The 14,880-nt window shown below is 30.7% G+C and overlaps 1 protein-coding gene across 6 annotated transcripts; it reads right to left on the reverse strand.

Moving 5' to 3' along the window:
• On the reverse strand, positions 1–7,701 carry LOC113863088 (ACT domain-containing protein ACR3-like). 6 transcript variants are annotated; one of them, XM_027496507.1, is made up of 8 exons: positions 7,261–7,699; positions 4,471–4,579; positions 4,011–4,056; positions 3,497–3,611; positions 2,988–3,055; positions 1,913–2,527; positions 1,329–1,433; positions 1–590 (listed from the first exon to the last, which is right to left on the reverse strand). In XM_027496507.1, exons 2-8 carry the CDS (start codon positions 4,539–4,541, stop codon positions 270–272), a joined length of 1,341 nt encoding a protein of 446 aa, XP_027352308.1. In that variant the 5' UTR covers positions 4,542–4,579; positions 7,261–7,699; the 3' UTR covers positions 1–269. The 6 variants fall into 6 exon arrangements, with proteins under 6 accessions (XP_027352308.1, XP_027352331.1, XP_027352315.1 ...); XM_027496530.1 differs by having other exon boundaries at positions 59–590; positions 7,437–7,700; XM_027496514.1 differs by having other exon boundaries at positions 59–590; positions 4,471–4,597; positions 7,261–7,700.
• Positions 7,702–14,880: the final 7,179 nt, after the last annotated feature.

Consider the following 14,880-nt stretch of genomic DNA (forward strand, 5'->3'; position numbering starts at 1 on the left):
CTAAAATGTTAAAACTAATATTGTTTACTTTCTACTGTTCCAGTGGCAAAAAGATTAAAAAGAACAACTTAATATTTATGAGAAGGGTAATAATAGGGACAGAAAATTAAAACGTGAGGAAGGCAGAATATAAGCAACAAGCATTGTTCTGATATCAAATGGTGAAAGTCGAAGCAGTGTTCATGTTTAAGACACAAACAGCTTTATTCTTCTATACAATATGATGTGTCTTCTACAAAGCAACGAGAGCAGAATGAGATGCATGGTTCTCAAGTCAAGAACCTTTCCAACAAGTTCCCAAAGAAGAAGCTTGTTTTGGCCCATCCTCGATTCTCTGGTGCTTTGGCATTGCTTGGCACTCTCTTCACATCAACCATCATTGTCTTACCTATTTCTTTACGAAGTGCTTCAATAGTTTTCATGTCTACTGGGTTCCCTGATGCATCCCTCACATAGAACACATTCAGTGCTTGCTCCCCTCTTGTTGATACACCTGCTCTACATACTGTCAAACCATTCTCTCTTAGAATCCTTGTTACTTCTGACAGCAAACCCACCCTGTCCTTTGCACACAGCTCAAGGCTCACTCCCTGCCTCCATCCACACAATCAATTATAAGACTAAACATATTCTCCTTTTCCTCATCTAATTAGCATTATGAAGAAAATGACAATAAAGAATACAAAAATTTTAACCTGTTTATGAATGAGTTTGTACAACTACTAATAATAATATTATATTAAAAAATATTTATTGTGTTGTATTTTTAATATAATAAATTTTATTTTTCAATAAAAACTTTTTATTTTTTGGAGGTTTAAACTCAACCTTTTAAGATATTCAATTTGTCATAAGCTAATTACGAATATGGTTGAAAAGTATATTAAAAAAAATATTGTTCTTCATACGGATTTCTCTGTTTTAAGATATAGCGATGTGGATGATATTACATGCAGCATATAGATTCTTAAGCTCTACTGAAAGCAAAAGACCAACATTTTCACTAGTCTATATGATGGTCATTGATCTGCCGTAACATTGCAGCAATACAAGTAGATAGCTGCAGACGCAAAATGTGTTAATTCTGTAGAAACTTTTCTTTTGTAGAATCATATAAACTTAATGCTAACTATATAGTAGCAAAATTTCACCCAGAAAATTATGAAATCACTTACTAAGGACAAAATTTCCAAACGGAACCGAATTCCTTCTACAGGGAATGGGAAACTTGGAGTTGAGAATCAAAAGTTCATGTCTTTTTTTTTTCTTTTTTCCTTTTTTTAGTAGTTAAACAAGCATATAGAAATCAGTTGAAATCTGGAAGTTACCTCGCTTACTCTTCTGCGAATAGCAGCTTCAATGCATTTTATGACCCTTTCTTTCTCTCCTTCAGTATCAAGCGTGCATCCATCCATGTGTCGAATAAAGTACTCCTAAAAGTACCACATCAACTCTTTAGTTCACATTTTCTCAATTGGGTCTCTACTGAATTCCTAAATTAATCCGAGTTGGAATTGTTTAAGTTAGGTCGTTTCTTACAAACTACATGCTCCAAACATGTTGGGACAATCCAATTGAAGCCAAATATAGACAACAAGGATTCAATAAACATTAACAGTAGTAAAACCAAATTGAGAAAACATGTTTTCTAAAGACATACAAGGATCCAAGGAAAAAGATACTCGTTTTGTCTCTGAAAAATTAGTCTATTTCTTCCTTAGACCATTTGAAGCGCAAATAATCTACAATCAATTTCATGTTTTGTATCTGAATAGAGTTTTTTTAAAGAAAACCGACATATTTCTTAGAAAAACAAGTTGTACCCCTGATATTTGAAACAGCAGACTCCGTGAATAAGTCCTATGCATGATAAATAAAAAAACAAGCAGAACAAAGTATCAGTGTAACATACCTGGGATGCATAAGGGCCATCTGAAGAGATTGTGGCATGGAAAACAACATATTGCATGTCAGTAAGAGTGCAAACAATGTCAAACATGAGTTTTGCTCGGTCCTTGCACCTGACACTAACCACTGAGTACCCTTTTTCCTCACAACGTTCTATTGTGATTTTTGGCCTGAAAGAGGGGGGACAATCAACATCTGTTGTGACTCCAGAACTTTCATAATCTCTATCAGCAAACAACATTTGGTGAAGCCTCCTATCCATGTGGGTGAAACCCATGGAGAAACTGGTCCTAGCAACTTTCTCATCATCTTCACATCCACGTAAGATGTTGTTGAGCTGCTCCTCCATAAGAGATAATCTGTTAGGATCATCCACAGCTCGGTTCGTGGCATCGTTGACATAAAGGACGCAGGCTATTCGCCTGTTGTGAGTCCAAACTTCTGCTGCAACCACGTTAAAATGGAGGTTGGCAAGGACAGCTGAGATCTCAGATAAGAGACCTGGACGGTCTCTGCCTATAAGCTCTACGGCTGTATGATCACCAACAGAATGCACTCCAACCCTTTTGCTTGGCCAATTTTTCACCCCTTCTGTGCTCTGGCCCTTTGGTCCTAGAGCCTATTGCAAGAAAAACTGTTAAATAGGAGCTCTCAGTATTTGATATGCATTTTGCTATGCAGTTAAGGAAATGGTAGGCTGCGCTGGTGGCTATTTCGTATATGGGAACCTAATCAGTGATTTCTTATTCTCTTCTATATTTATTGAATTCATAGTAATAAATGATTTTATAATTGTCCAAATTTTAAGGAGTATTTGATGCTCAAGTTTAAACAAGGGTGCTGATCATATTCATATGAGTTTAAAATTAAAAAGAAACCCATACATCTGGTTTATACTACAATCATAGCTTTCGGTGGAAAGTATGACAAAGATTTCTCCCTATTTATTTGTATATATTGAAAGAGTTGTGCTACTTCAATTTTTAACAATTTAAATCTTTTAGATTGTGGTTAGATAGTTACCATATTTAAATATAAGAATATATCAGATAAATATGTTAAGAGAATAATAAGTATACCTTTTCAATGAAGTCGATGGTTTTGCTATCTGTTATCTTTTTTCCTTGCTGATCCGTGACATGAAATACTGTATTCATTAGGTGAACAAGTTAGCTGCTTGAATGTGTGTGTGTGTCTGCTTGAGAGAGAGAAAGAGTAGAATTGTTTGTCTAAACTCGAGTCAAACTCATTTTCACGACAAACTTGGAGAACTGTAAGACATACGAGTTCTCTTTTTCTGTCTAACTCATAGATGCAAAGACAACAATACAACACAACCAAGCCCTTTCTTGCTAGATGGAGTTGGAAATCAAATATGCAAAGACACAAAAGTGGAAAAAAAAGAAACGCTTCATTCTCTCATGATGCATTCATACAGTCAAAGGAGAAATGAAAATGCAGAGAAACTTGATAGCAGCCATACTTTTCTTTAGTTGCCAGTTTAATTAGGCTAATGACAAGCATGAACAGGATACATTTGTGGAATTAATGCATTTTGAATGAAAGTTCAATTCAATCACAAACATACCATCCATAAACCATCCCCCATCAGAAGATATGTAAGCCTTGGTAATTATGAAGTCAAGATCTGTCAAGATTTGCACTACTTCCAGCAGAATTCCAGGTTTGTTAACACTATCAACCTACAATTTTTTGGGGGGATAATAAAAGTCCATTAGTAGAGGTATTACAGTTGCATATTGCATCCACTATTCTCCAAATAAATGAGGCAATGAGGCAATGAGGCAAAGCACAGGCTATCCATAAAGTGGTATCATCCTAGGGGAATTCAGCATGATCCTAAAGTAAAATAAAGTTTGACTGAAGTTGACTTTTTGTTGAAATCACTGTGGGCTAAGGAAATGTTATTTGACCTATAGTTTTGAGAAAATCTAATATAATTTGAAAATAAATAAAAATCAAAGCTCTAGGTTCAAGAAACTTTAAAAACCGCAAAAGCTGAGCTTCCAAAGAAGCTTAATGGCAAAATCACAAGGAGGTCAAGGAAAAAAGTAATAAATTGTTATCTCGAGAAATTATACCTTGATTAGTGTACAATCATGACAGCTAGAGTTGTCCACAGAGACCCTGCAAAGTGTAAAAAGAGTTCGCTATCAACAAATCATTTCTTTCTAGGTATTAGAAAGTACCCCTATAAATCCCAATTCTACATGGAGTTATTTTGTTGGGCCCTTTACTCCATTTGGCATTGAGTTAATCAATTGATTATCTCTTATAACATCATAAAATTTATATTTTGCTTCGTTCTGGTTTAGTTCCAAGTTTAATGATGAATTAATGCAGTTAAGTGACACTTGGGGATTTTTTTGGTACATACACTAAGGAAAATGTTTAAATATCCATGAAAATCAACTCTAAATTTTATGTTATTATGATTATGATCAGTGATCCCTTTCCTTTATTTAGCTTTAATAAAAGAGGATATTTAATTGCAGATCATTTAAAACCAAAATCGTAACTCTAGAGAATAAAATGCTGAACCTTGGAGGGTTCATTCTATTGCTGAAGTTCTCATACTCAGGATCAAAATATGGCCAACAAACTGTAGCCATTTACCCACTTTTCCAGTCAACGAGGTGTTTCAGTTTTCCTGCACGAATGTGAATATCTGGTCTGGTTAGAATGAGAAACAAAAGCATTAATTTCTTTTCATAATCTGCAGATTCTATGCTGCATGAGCATGAATACTGGGGTGAGCTCCAAGAAGCATGCAAATAAAAAGAAGTACTTCAATATAAAAAAGCGACTATTTTAGAGCTGGAAAACACAGTACGGGAAACAACAATTTGTTGGTTATTAACATATTTCTTGGATATAATAATTGAGTTTTGACATACGATAGAGTATTCAGTAATGACTTGGTTCAATTCAATAATATAAGTCATAATTTGCCTCATTCTTGCAATCGCTACATAGTAATCACTGTACAGTTTTGGACTTGTGGTGTAGTGACTAGTGACAAATAACATTACTCAAGATAAATGCTCACGTACCAGTAACAATGTGTGTTTCTGGTATTTCTATCTTTATGTTATTTTTGTTTACGAGTCAGTAACGTAAGACACATTGCATCGTGTAAGAGTTATTTAACTTATTAGTATACTAGCACATGTGAAATATTATCAAAATTCCTCTATAATATCTCTTTTCCGATATACACGCAGTCTTGCATCTCAACACTTAATATCCAAAGCAGCTTCTTAATTCAATATTTCCCCTCCATCAGCGAGTAAAGCAAATAAGAAACCACAGAAACACCACGAGGAATCTTGATACAAAAGTTATGTTCTCTGTTACATTTGATCAAAGATCTTCAAATATTGCTGGAATGGTGCATATTCTTGACTCTTATAATTATAAGGGATCAAATGATCTCTATACAGTGCTTCAATCACTCATTGACTTACTAATTCAAGCATGCCTCCTTAGTACAGAATCTACGATTCTGCATGCTTCTTTTCTTGACCTTTGAACATGATTTTAGGAATAAGGTAAATGCTAAGTGTTCCATGTGCGTTGGATTAGCAAAAGCGGGGAGAGGGTGATAAGAATAGAGAGTTACAAGAATTCCAACAGAATCACGGCATCAGTAAAAGGAGACATTTTTTGTACAAAACCCATAGGAGTATATATTTTAACCATTGTTCAAATGCAAGAAAAAGAAACACAACTAATACCTGTCGGGAACAAGAAACTTAGATATAAACGATAATACCGAAAGAAGTATATATATAAAAAATTAAACCAAAAAATGTTATATATTTAGCACATTCTTAAAAAAGAAAAACATAAAATCGGAAGGTGATTTTGAGAAGGAATTTCCAACAACAATAGAATTTCATTTAGCGAAGAGACATTTCAGTCCAATGTGATATGGTTCACTAAGAAATGAGAGACTTAAACTATGCCACGGACTTGTAAAAAAGCAGCAAACACTTAGCGACTAGTGAGTAACACAATAGATTCTCGATCCAAAAAAGCACAAGCCATTTGAATGTGACAAAGATTTGATTCCAATTCCAACCCGAGTTCTAAGTTTTTTTTTCTTCCCTTTCTTTGTAAATTCAATCATCACACATGGTACTTCCATACCAAATTGCTATCACCGTATTATCTAAAATTATCTCATGATCTAGAAAGGTCACCGCCATCCAATCTGATGCCTCTAACCAACATCTAAAACTAGAAACAAAATTGATTAATTATGGTGAAATACGAATTTAACTGGTTGGGATATTTTTCTTTATTTCCTCAAGAAAAAATTAAATAAATGAAGTATAACGTAAACAAGGAAAATTTATACGGATCTTTTTTTTTTCTTCTCAGAAAATGAATTCTTCCATTTATGACTATTAATACATATCTAATTATATTTAATGATTTAAAATTATTTTTATTAGAATAAATTTTAGTTCACTTTAAAACAAACACTCGTAAATAGGCTTGCGATGAGATTGGACAGAGCCATGTAAGTTAAAAGTTATCAATTGGGCAATACGGTGTGAACGAACTACTTTCAAACATGGATAGAACAATGCGAACCATAAGATGAATATGAAAACGAAAGCAAATCAAATCACGCATTAAAAGTCATACATACTATAATTTGCAAGCTGTTGAAAATTTTTCATCAGTCCACAAAATTTCAAACTGTAACTTTTTTTTTATAAATAAGAAAGAGTTAAATATTTTATTCTTTTTAAACTGCGTAGAATGAAGCACTGAAGGCACAGAGTCTGAAACTAATGTCCTGTACCCACTACCTCATTTCGGCGTATCTTACTCGGCGAACATAAAATTAACAGTGAAGACACTGTTTGGTGGGCTTGTAGTGGCTTTCAAATGGACATGGACTAGAAACAACGGAACAGGAAAATTAATATTTATTTTATTTTTCACTTGACTTCAGAAATATAATAACACTATTATATTGTCAACTGAAATGGCCAACTACAACCGCAATATCTCTGTGCAATTCACAACTCTCTACCCGTATGTTTTTCACTGGTCACACACAACTAAGAGATATTTCTCTCACTTAGCACATGGCCGCCAAAACAAAACGTTTTTTTTTTTTACCCAAATAAAAGAAAAAAAAAATCCATTGAGGAGTTTCTGAAATCAACGAAAATGCTAAGAAGTCGGAACTGGAACAATTAATATCGATAAGAATTCATCAGAGGAAGAGGATTATTCATAGCTAACCCAATAAACTACTTCCTTAGACGACAACAGAATTCACATAGGAGTTGTAGAAACAGACATACATACCTTGATTTTTCCGAAAGGAGTTTTCCCGATATCCCGACACCAACCGTGAAACCTTAGTTAAAGGTAGGTGTTTCTCTCATCGGATGAGAGTGTGATATAGTTGGAGTGACATATACGTGGATAGACAGAGAAAGGAAGAACGAAGAGAGAAGAAAACAGAGTACTTTAGGAGAAACCTTTGTGTTGTGTGTTTCCTCTGCTTTCGACGTTGGAATACCACTCAATTCAAATCTTTCTCTCTCTATATGCTCAGGTAAATTGGAAAGGCTTTGAAGTGGCGAGGTGTTGGGAACCCATTGAATATCAATAACAATAAATAACAATATGAATTTCAATTATATCAATGACTCAATTATTTGGAAAATACGTAGTGTTACAAACTCTCTTCTAACTCTCTTTATATTTCGCTCTTATCGTTGATTGAAATTCGATAGAAATTATTTTTAGCATAATTTTTATTAGTCTCAATAAATTTTAATAATAAAACAAAATGAGGTGCATTAAATATTAGAATATGCTGTGTTTTTAAAAAACAAGTTGGCAGTAGTAGCGAAAAAAAAACACAACTTGGTAGAACACTCTTTCCGTACATAGAGTATCCTCACGCGCGCATGCTTTTCTTGATCCGTAAGGTGGTAGGACATACTCATGAATCCGTATAGCTCCATCCCATCCAAATTTTCAGGAAAAGTTTTGGACTAAATTCGAAATTAGTCTTAAACTATATGACTTCAGTATTTTTATTTTTTAAAATTTATAAAGTATTAGTTTTAAATTTCATAAAATAAAATAAAAATTAAATTAAATTTTGTGTTAATCAAGAATTAACAAAAAAATTAAAATCTTAAAAGATTAAAATGTCGAACTTATATGGTTACGAAAATTAATATAAAGATTTGCTGAAAAGTTTTGAATGTTAAAGTGCGATAATAAAAAAATATTTTAAAATGTATTTTTGGATTGCATATATACGTTAAATGTTTGACATTATGGAACGAAATTTTAAAATCATATAGCTGAGTTCACCCCAAAGGTAGGCTAAATGTATGTACAATTAGTGAGATTTGATTTGTTTAAATTAAATTTTGGGTAAATAAATATAAAATCGATTCAATTCAACTTGTAATTTTGTTTTATTTTCTCTTTTAACTAATATTTTAAAAACTATATTTATATAAATTTAATAATTAAATGCAATTTAAATTCCATCTAATTAACTCAGTGTAGAGGAATTGATTTTCCAAATCGGACCTCAACTTATAATATAATTTTTATTAGGTAACAAATAATCAACGCTCTAAGGAAACACTTAAAGAGTTAACAATAAAAATGTTTATTTATATTTTTATTATGATTTTTAATATAATTTAATAAATATATTTACAATTTTTCAATTAATTCCAAAAAAATTGATCAACAATATCTTTTTATTAAAAAATTAAATATACATTCTCTTTAAAACACTCTTCAATATATTTTTATATAATTAATATAAAAAATAATAAATAAGAATAGTTGTGGAGAAATCAAAGTGAGTTTTGATTATAGCATTTTGGTTTGGTACGATTTATTATTTTCCATTTTAAGTGATTTTATTAACATCGGGTTTCTGAGGCGCGTGACAAGTGTTTTGAGTGCGCGTGAAGGTGTTGTGTTGTAGTGCTGTACGAGATCTGTTGGATGTTGTCGTATTCCTTGGAAGGACGTAACATACGGTAGGCCACAGTACAAGGCGGGGAGTGAAATGACGAGAAAACCCTTGGGGACACACGCACACACACTTGGGGGCAAAAATACAACTGGTTCCTGTGCTGTCTCTTTGATTTGATTTATTATGAATGGACTGCAAATGTCGCTAACCTTCATATCAAACCTCCTTCTGCAATACCCTAATCACGTCAAATTAACCTTTCCTTTTCTTCCATCGTCTATTTCACAATGAAAATTACGCTAATCTTCATTACGCATAGTGCCATGCCACATAACATATTTTAAACATTTTGACTTTACCCTTAACACTAGAATCTAAAGTTAATATTTTTCCTTTATTAATCACGACATTCGCATTAAGCTTGAAGTGTGAAACCATGAAGCAACTAAAAGTACGTCATGAACAAATGGAACTACTGAGAGAGAAAACACATCTAAAACCTAGCTCACGAGCAATTGAATAACAACAATGTTCATATATTCGCACAGTAATTGCAGTTTTCTTCTGCTTTATATTCATATCATGGCAATCACTTGATTTATAAAATTTTACATAATTTAAAAATTAGTTAATATTTCTTCATCTTGTTTTATTTTAATCAATAATATAATATTTAAAATGTAAATAAATGACTATTCTTATGTTACATATCTACAAATAGCTGAGTCGTAAAAAATTTTGTACACGTGTTGAATTGAAATAACAAGTAGTTAAAGAAGAGAAAGGACGAACCTAGAAAATTGGAGTTGTTGGGGGAACTTAGGGTCGACCAAAAACAATGGCTACAGTGGCTATAAAATTAGAGAGAGACACTTATTGGTAGTTGAAAATTATTTGTAAAGTAATTATGCATGTTTGACTATTGTCGATAAGGTGTGTCCATCGCTTAATAAGTAATTAGCAAAGACAGATTACCAAATTGTAATCGGAGGCACATATTCTCTAGGTTATAGTATAATCGTTTTTATTCAGTATTTAGTTGGATGTTTGCAAAATTAATTTTGAATGAATTTAATTTTACAAAACTAAGAGTAAATTATATAATTCTTTTAATAAATACATATATTTTATTACTTTCTCTTTTATTTTAAAATTATATAACCTCCTCTCCTAAAAAATAAAAATGAATTATAATTTATTTTATTTTAAAATAATTTAATTATAACTTTTGTTTTTATTCATTATTCTAGTCCTTCAAGTCATCCACCTTCAATACATAATAACATAATATTTATTTATTATATTAAATAATATGTATGATTGATGGTATAATAAAAATATATCGTATACGGATATACAAAGTGATGTGTGTTTCTATTTTATTTTAATTTATGAGATTGTTGATGTTGAATATTTTAATTCTTAATTCTTAAAACATTTTATTTATTTATCATTTTTCTTTTTTATTTTTAATACTATTATTGTCATAAACTATCATTGTTTATTATTGTCTACAACTGTATTCGCTACTAATGATTTCAAACTCAAATATTAACCCAAGAAAATAAGGTTATGTCAAAGTATATAAATAAATATCATGGACAAACTTATATTCTCTTATTAGGGTTTATCAAAGTTTGAGTTTTTGTCTATTTGAAAAATTTAAAAATTAAACTTAATTATTAATAAGCCTGTTTAGAAACAGTTTAAATAAATTGTTTGAAACTTTAAAATCCTGTCTATCAAGTGTTGAAGTAACCAACTCAAGAAAAAAGAATAATTTCTTTAGAACCATGATTATTGCTTTGATATTGTCAAGGTTGTTTTCTTTAAAAGTTTTATAACTTTAGGCTTGGCATTAAACATGGTATAAGTCTGCGAAGGGATTAAATTGTCAAAGAACTTGATCCAAGGTGAGAGTTTTAGTAACTCTTACCACTTAATAATAATGTATAAAAGGTTTTTGTAAAAGGAGCGATACATATTATCATTCTTTTAATATGTATTGACGATGTTTGACTTAAATAACTAAAGTCATACATGGAAATAAAAGTTAAATTAATGAAATTTTTTAAATTTTAAAAAGTAAAATGATTGATGCTCACAATTTTAGAAGTTAAATTAAAAGTTTAGTCTAAAAAAAAGTAGAATGTGAAAATATTTAAAGATTCAAGGGTATATAAATAAAAATTAAACTACAAGTAAAAAAATAAATTTAATAAAAATTAGATTATAATTTATTTTTTACGATGATTAGTGAAAATCTTAAAATAAAATAAATTACGATGCATTTTAATTTTTTAGGGAAGGAGATATATAATTTTAAAATAAAAGAGAAGATAGTGCAATATATGTATTTTTAAGAGAGAATAATATAATTTACTCTAAAATAAAATAATTTTAATTGGTTAAAAGCTTTTAACACGAATTAACGCTTTATCTTCCGAGAGGCAATTTTGTGACCATGTTTTATAGTAAACACAATACATAGTAACACTTAAAATACCAATTATAATATTGATTTCATATAAAAAGAAGTGAGCTTCCAATAAAATTATTAAATTCTTACAGCTTAAGAAAAAGGTACCCCATGTGAAATACGGTTCCGGACTTGGAAAGGACGCCATTAAAAATAGGTCGAATAAAGTGATCATAACGATTGTACCAAAAACAATAACCAAAAAGTGGCCAGGAGAAATTTATAAAAATCAAAATATAGGTATAATGCTAAAAGTATTTTTATGCAATTTTTAATTAAAATTAATTTTAATAATTTATAAATAAAAAATAAAAAATGATATATAATTTAAAAGTTAAACTCCAATCTTATATAAAAAATAATTGTGAAATGTCTAAGCCTAACCCGCTTTGTGAGCTAAAGAAAAAGGTGGGCTAAGATGGGTTGTGATTGGTGGCGTGCATGGTATGAAAATGAAGTCTGGTAATGTTTTTGCTGCGAGCGATGTTTGATTGGAGTTGGAGATTCATAAGCACCACGGAAATGTGTAGCTCATTGCTATATATTACTATAATGCGAGCTTTTCTATGGTTATGTGGCCACCATTGCTGTCCCTAATTAGAACCTTCTATGCAACTAGGCACCGGATGTTGACGTACACATTTTTTTTACGCAAGTCCATAAATTTTCATATACACATCCATTTAAAGTTTAAAACTAAAACTAAACTATTAATCATCTTTGAAATTTTTCTCAAGTTGTCTAACATTTTAAATTGTTTTTTTAACTAATGATATATTACCAACTTCCTTAACAAATATCAAAATTATTTGATATGCATATATGTACATATATTAGTAGATATCAAAATTTAGCACGACTAATCTTTTGCGTCATTATAAATCTACATAATTTTGTGCCGACACATTTCCAGTACTGTCACACTTTTGTCATATAATTGTTGGCACTCGGCAGTTTGATTAGATAATTCGTCTTCGTTCCACGTTGGTGTCTTTTTCTTAGGGATTCGCTTTTGTTTTTTCATTTATAAACTTTGGAATAATTTACCTGAAGTTTGGTGGCTATAACTATCTCAAGCGCTTCTCAATTGTGGAGCATTGTGTATTTTGACAATAAAATCAGCATCTAGCTTTCAATTAGATAATTTGGATCTGTGGTTTAGGTTGGCCACAATGATGGGATGAAGTTATGCATAGAGATTTCTAGTAGGCTTTTTTCATTAAAATAAATAAAAGATGAATATATACCTCCATTATTTTCTTGAGTGGATAAATAAATAAATAAATAATGCTTGGGTAAAAATGCACAGTTATCTCTTAGTTCTAATAACACCATAGAACATTTTCTATTTTAAACTAATTTTTTTATTGTTTAAAGATAAAAGGAAAAATACTATGAATTCCTTCAATTATGGGCTGTGGATTTCTCTCACATATAGAAAGAATTTTTAATGACACAAACTATAATATGAAGGAATTTAATATACAGAATTATTTTGCTAAATTATGCTTTTCAGTCACTTTATTTATTTAAATTGTTTTTTATATTTTTACAATAAAAAATTAAAATTACACTAGTGTAAGTTACTACAACTTTTATAGCATTTAATAAATTTTTATTAGATAATTTAATTATAAAATCAACCATTAAATTTAAAGTTTCAATCACATAAATTAATTTTTACAAAATTTTAAATTAATTCAAAATTATTTAATATCTTATTTATATATCAAAATTAATGTTATATACACTTTAAAATATATAAAAATAAGTAGCATTTGATTAAATTCTTATAATTCTTAAATTTTGATAAAATATTGATCATAAAAAATTAATCAACCTATGCCCTTTCGGCTCTTTCACTTCACCGTTTTATCCCCGCGTCATTTTCAAATATTCTTCCAGAATGCAGCCCATAAATACTGCTAGCAGAGAAGACCACAAAACCAATGACTGTGGCAAGTGGACGACATAGAAAGAGAAAGAAGAAATACTTCACTTTCAAAAACTCAAGTGGCTAAAGATTCCGTATCCTTCATTACCAATGGATCTTCCTTATGTAGACGAAATAGCATGTTTGCTTTCGTATCCATGTTGCCCGAAAGCGTCTCAACATACTACAAGTTTGAAAACTCAATCAAATTCTATTTCAACTTAAAAATATATTACAGTAATTTATAGTGTTATAATATATTCACGTGAATTTAATCGTGCTTGTAATTTGCCCAAATTCAAAGCTTCCTTCTCTTGAGTCTTGACCAAACATATTTTCTGCTTGTTCCAAACTTGTATAATGCATAAATAATTTTCCTTTATCTTCTACAACTGAATGAATTGTGCATGTATTGCGATTGTACCAATTTGTTTCAAAGATCAAATATTTTAATGTTTTTGCGCATCTTAACTTTTGGAGTTATATTATTCATATTATGTTTATATTTCAACTTTTTATGATATTATTTTTCTCTTTAGCTCTCTATATCATACCAACCATTTTATCTAACACTTCTCTTTTTTTCATCTCTCTTCATTCTACAAAGAAAATGTACAAATTTATTATACAAATATATTTTCTCTAATTTTTACTGATCTGATTAACTGTTCCGCAATGAATATTTGATGAAATACATATGTATATTGAACATATTTATATTGCAGCGGATAGCTATGCAACTTTCTTTTGAATGATAAATTAAGTGGTCCAATTCATGCACTCCGACTAACCAAAAAAACTAAGCACTACACGTATGACATGACAAAAGCAATAATATATTTTGAAAATTTATAACGTATATCTCACCTCATGACCCCTATAAGCATGCTCCTCATTTGCTCCTCATTTAAGGGAATACTTTCCAATCCATTAGCCTAGCTAGTAGTTTCATGCATGGTCAGACCCCAAACACTATCCCAGAAGATAAAGAGTAGAGAAACGTATTATTTTTTAAAATAGCTATCTTATATTTTAGTAACAGTTATGCCGTCATTTTCAACATTAATTTTCAGGATGAACTCTTCGACATCACCTTTGATATTATTTTTTACCATTAGATTATGGAATATTTAAGGTAGGCATGTACAATTTAATTTCTTCCAATTCTTGGTTGCAAAGTAAATTATTGCACAAGAATTAAACAAGAAAGCGTGTTCGATTGAGAGTAGAATTATCAACCCAAATTTAGTATTAATTGGAGGAGGGCGACCAACTAGATTTCTAATGGAGTTAAAGTTCAATTATATTAGTTTCCTAATTTGCACCGTGTTTCCTATTTTAATGTGCTATTGTTTAAACACTCTTGAGGGAATATTATATTCGGCTAAACCAAATATTTGGGAGATATTTTTATTTTCTGTGCGGGGAAGATGGTTTGTGTATGGATAATGTCGTTTTCAAGGCTACAGAAGAAGGAGAAGGAAGAAAAAAGCAGAGACACTTTTAATGGCTCACGGCATGCATGAACAAGAAGTGCGTCTCTATCTTGAGAATCTC

Source organism: Abrus precatorius, unplaced genomic scaffold (assembly GCF_003935025.1).
Source record: "Abrus precatorius isolate BTA unplaced genomic scaffold, Abrus_2018 Scaffold10, whole genome shotgun sequence".
In the NCBI taxonomy this organism is placed as follows: Eukaryota; Viridiplantae; Streptophyta; class Magnoliopsida; order Fabales; family Fabaceae; genus Abrus; species Abrus precatorius.

Coding starts and splice junctions, on each gene's coding strand:
- LOC113863088 (XM_027496507.1), bottom strand. CDS start 4,541: ATGGCTACAGTTTGTTGGCCATATTTTGATCCTGAGTATGAGAACTTC. Junction 2,528..2,987: donor CCATCGACTTCATTGAAAAG/GTATACTTATTA, acceptor TTCTTGCAATAG/GCTCTAGGACCAAAGGGCCA. Junction 591..1,328: donor TTCGCAGAAGAGTAAGCGAG/GTAACTTCCAGA, acceptor GGATGGAGGCAG/GGAGTGAGCCTTGAGCTGTG.